This window comes from Salmo salar, chromosome 21 (assembly GCF_965601325.2).
Source record: "Salmo salar chromosome 21, fSalSal1, whole genome shotgun sequence".
Classification (NCBI taxonomy): Eukaryota; Metazoa; Chordata; class Actinopteri; order Salmoniformes; family Salmonidae; genus Salmo; species Salmo salar.
The window spans coordinates 17446258-17451078 of record NC_138311.1 but is presented as its reverse complement, the minus strand read 5'-3'; the positions used below and the strand labels follow the sequence as shown (position 1 = coordinate 17451078).

Here is a 4821-nt window from a genome sequence, read left to right as displayed (position 1 = left end):
GCATGCCATACGAGTGACTTCTTTTGGAGACGGTGGGAGAAGCACTCCGCTGTTCCATTTGATGGATAAGGGCTTTATTGAAACTGAGGGGAAGATCAAAGTATGATGAGTACTCCTTGTCGCTGCAGTCAGGCGTCTGTGACCAGACGGTGACCTTCAGGTTATTTGCAGGTATGGAGTTACACAGCCCAATATATTCTGTTCCACTGACCATCTTAAAACAAAATGCTGAAGGGCTCAATAGACATATTACGTGTATTAGGCCTACACGGGATGAATCATGCAAACCTACTGGATCTACAGCTACAAACATGATTTACATTTGCATCCATAAAGAATATTTTTGTTCCACCAAGTTCGAAGAGTACATGTAAAGTGCACAATGAACAATCCCATTGTTCACCCAAGTAGATTTCATTGGTCCTACACTGACACCCTGTGGTTTTCAAAAGTAAAGCACCGTCATTTTCACACCCAGGCAAAAATACATCATTTAATCAAGGGATGGTTCAATTACACTTTCATTCATATGAAGTGTTTTAGTACAAGCTGAAGTACTAGATTCCACAATTTAGAATTTTTGGACTTATTGATATGGACCTAATGAATTTTTGAATATAACAAATGGCTCATGAGCTGAGTTCAACTGTCCAGAACCCAAAATAAGCTTGTTTTACTCCAATGTTTGTAAACATTTTTTGCATCATAGCTCTGTCTATGAATTTGAGTGGTTACATATCCCTCAGCGTTTTACCAAAACGGGCAGGGAGCATGCTTTGTTTCTACTGCTGATTGCTGCTTTGAGCTCACATTTGCAGCATTTACCGTGAATTCAGTCTCCACTAAAGCGGGAACATTGCCTTTAAATTCCAATCACACTGTAAAGCCGAACTTCCGCTACACGGATTGAATAAGAGCCCTTAGCTTGTAATGCAGTATCAATTTACTAAAGTGGGTCTCTCACAATTCTCCCATCCTTCTGAGGACCTTTGCTGTTTCAACAACCATGGCTACATCCTGATTCTCCACCCTTTTTCCAGAGTGTGCACTTGGCTGCACACTTCCCATGATGGATTTAAGGGGGGGGGAGGGGGAGAGAGAAACACTCGCCAATGATTACACTAATCCAGAGCTTGTAAATCCATGACAGGAAGTATACACACTTTCGGAACAAAGTGGAGAATTAGGGGCACAACCATAGTTTCAGTAGTACAACTATAAGTGTTTCCAGATTGTTGAATTTTAAAGATAGTAGAGCTTGTTGGTAGATGGTTCTCTGTTAGGACTCAGAGGTCGCTTCTGTTGGTTCAAAGGAGGCCACTGGTGTAGGGAGGAGTGTTTCCGTCAATTTGTCAATGACCACTGGGGCGCTGGAGGATTTTGTGTCCGGGATGAGGGCAGGTCTCTGCTCATAGGAGACTTTGACGTTTGCAGAGACAGGTGGCAGAGTGAACTCAGATGGAGGCAGAGTTACCCCTGGGACCAGGGGCAGCTGAGAGTTGAGCATGGATAGAGTTAGAGGAGGAAGATGGGCCAATGGAGGGAAACCTGAGGAACACAGGTGGAATGTTTCAGCAATACAGAAATATTACTGAAAGTAGTATTCAAATAAACATCTTTAAAAATAAAGAATCTTGAAAACATTGACATTACCTGCTGGTGGAATCCCTCCAATACCGGGTAACGATACAGTGCCGAAGTCTGGCAAAGTGAAATTCAAATTTGGCAGGTTGGGAAGGGGAGGTAGGCCTCCGGGTAACGACATTAGACCTGTGCAGGAAATATGAATATATTTAAATACACAAAGCCACATGCAAATTATACATGCAGCATTATATTGTTACCAAACCGTGTCTAGCGCGTACCTGGTAACGTGGTAGCAGGGAGGATTGGAGGTACAGTGCTTAGCAGGGGGCCGACTTGGCTAGGCAACAGTGGCATAGTAGGCACTCCTTGGACAAAGACAATCCATTGTAATAACATCTAATTTTATTTGTCACATGCGCCGAATTACTTACAAGCCCTTAACCAACAATGCAGTTCGAGAAATAGAGTTAGGAAAATAAGTAAAAAATAAAAAGTAACACAGAATAACAATAACGAGGCTATATACAGGGGGTACCAGTACCGAGTCAATGTGCGGGGGTACAGGTTAGTCGAGGTAATTTGTACACATAGGTAGGGATAACGTGTCTATGCATAGATAATAAACAGCGATTAGCAGCAGTGTACAAAACAAATGATGGGGGTGTCAATATAAATAGTCCGGGTGGCCATTTAACTTGGGGGACTGAAGTATGACCATTTTTTGGGCCTTCCTCTGACACCGCCGAGAATACTAATCTCTTACCTGGTGATATCAAGTCAGTAAGCAATATGCATCTAAATGAAGAGTAATGATACCTAGCATACCTGTTTGTAGAGCGTTCGGGACAGTGAGAGGAGCTGAGCTGATTGACAGGTCAGAGAGATTTTGTTCCAACCCAGTCGGAGCAGAAGGCACCGCAGGTTGAGGACTGACAGCAGAGAGCTGAACCTGAGGAACAAATTAAAACTGGGATCAACACCTAGCGCTGTCGAATATTCTCAGAGTACATAAATTCCCTCACGTGACTGCCAGGTATTAGGAGTGAAAAGTCGTCGGTCATTTCCAAAAAGGTCTTACCTCTGTGAAGCCATCCTTGAGTGGGGAAACCGGTTCACTTGGAATCTGTCCAGGGAAACTCATCTTCTTACCCTCTTCAAATGGCTGTGTGGGTATCCTGTGCAGGTAGCCATAGCCAATCCCACAACCTAGGCTGAAGAAGGGCAGAGAGAGTAACTGTGCTACCTGCCAGCCTATAGGCACCTCAGCTAAATCAATGAACAACAAATGTCAATGCCATTACCTGCCTTCTCCACCCCATTCAGAGTTTGGAGTGATGACCACCTCCCGACAGTTGTCCGTGTCAGTGTTATACACATACAACTTAAGCCCTTTCCCTTCATGAGTTTCAATGAGGGAGAAGAGATCTTCAGACTGCGGGGAAAAACATAGCCAAACACTATAGCAATCATCATCAACAGTTTAGCGTAGGGAGAACATCATTGAATTGTCACTAAAGAAAGGCATTCCACACACCTCGTTCATGACAGTGTCCGCACCTATGATGTAGTCAGTGAGTGGTCTCAAACCAGCCAGGGCTGCAGGAGAGTTTGGCTCCACTTCCTGAGGACAAGAAATAGAATGCAGATCGATATTGTAAATATATGCACTCGGGTTACTGAAAGTCTTCACATCATGATTAAGCTACACAATCCTGGCGTTTCCTGTTTCACATTCATTCATGTCCGCAGCTCTAAACTGCAAGGCGATTCGCTCACCAAAACATGCCACACATTCTCATTGGCTCCTTCGAAGCTGCAGAATCGGATGCTGACACCCAGCAGCCCCTGGCCTCCCCACATGTTGCTGGGTGTGACTGTTGTCTCCCTCAGCTCAAGGGTCTTGCTGCTGTATACCAGCATCTTGATGCATTTCTCCACGTTCACCTTCAGCAAGTCTTTTAATGTGTCATTATCTTTGTTCTGACAAGAGTGAAGACGTTAGCAGATTTGAAAGGGTTTTGACTAGGTGGTATAAAGCTACGACCAGACGTGACTTTTTCGTAGCAGGTTAGGAGAATGAATGTAGCAGGATCAGGATTATTAAGTTAGATAAAGGGTTAGGTAAAATGCTCTCCTAACCTGCAACGAAAAGTAACTTCTGGTTGTAACTATCTACTCACAACCATGTTAAAGTGCATCACCTGTAAACAAAGTTAGTCCAGCTATTGGTTGTCTTGTATCCCTGGCTTTGGAAACATTTGAGCTGCTAGGGATCTGACAGATACCAGAGGTAGATCATTTGAGAAATGACAGCTTACCAATCTTGTGTCACTGATGGAAATAATAAAGTCAAAGAATGGTTCCAATCCTGCAAGATGACCAGGGGAGTTCTCTTGCACCTGCAAATTGAGACATGAAGTTTGCACATGGCACAATCATATTATTGCCTTGAAACATTCAATGAAACAACAACTGTGTTCTGGATTGAAAGGAAATCACACCCCGTCACTGCACATTGACGGACCGGTTCCTCAAGTCAAGTGATGGCCTAGCTTCATGGCTGGCTTGCAATCTAGCTAGTTAGCCAAATCAGCTAGCAAGTTTTCAGACAGTGCTCTGTTTAATTTGTTAGACTACACATAGTTTGTTTTCTGAACAGCAAACATGTTGTGAATTGCTCATAGGAAGCCCCTAAAATACACACTGACAGGCTACGGCAATCAGAAGGCCGCAACATCATTCAGTCTGTTGACAAGCATTCCTGTGTTGTTCCCATTATCAGCTATCCCAGTTACAGCTCATGGTTTAGCATGACCCCGTGTGCAAGCAAATATCCATACTCTGAGGACGTGATAACCTTCGGATCCTCCTCCAGGTATTTCGATGCTCTGTGCTCCCCCCATGTCTCCTCAAACCCTGGATATTTTTGTGGTGAAACTGCGATTGGCTGGCTAGCCACAGTAGCTTTTATTTCCCTCTGTTTCCGGAATGATTCGAAAAATAGGCTAAATTGCCTACATAGCAACACTTCCGGTACACTGCAAGAGAGAGTTTCTAAACCCAGAGACGCAACATCGTGAGCCTTCCGGGAACGCTTGACAGCAGACCAGGCCGGGGTTTGAGAGGTCAATAACACAGGAACAATGTTTTACTTTAGTTGTTCATTTCCTTGAAATCTAAAAGCACAACTTAGATTCGAACCAATCTTAAGTAGTTGAACATGTTATTACTCCA

At 43.8% G+C, this 4821-nt stretch overlaps 1 protein-coding gene across 2 annotated transcripts; it reads right to left on the bottom strand.

Moving 5' to 3' along the window:
* Nucleotides 1-465: 465 nt before the first annotated feature.
* Nucleotides 466-4657, bottom strand: gors2 (Golgi reassembly-stacking protein 2). Of its 2 annotated transcripts, none has more exons than XM_014163946.3 (10): nt 4428-4657; nt 3906-3986; nt 3364-3567; nt 3122-3208; nt 2889-3019; nt 2666-2798; nt 2413-2536; nt 1866-1949; nt 1654-1770; nt 466-1548 (listed from the first exon to the last, which is right to left on the bottom strand). In XM_014163946.3, the coding sequence occupies exons 1-10, from the start codon at nt 4488-4490 to the stop codon at nt 1280-1282; spliced, it is 1293 nt and encodes a 430-aa protein (XP_014019421.1). In that variant the 5' UTR covers nt 4491-4657; the 3' UTR covers nt 466-1279.
* Between the last annotated feature and the right edge of the window lie 164 nt (nt 4658-4821).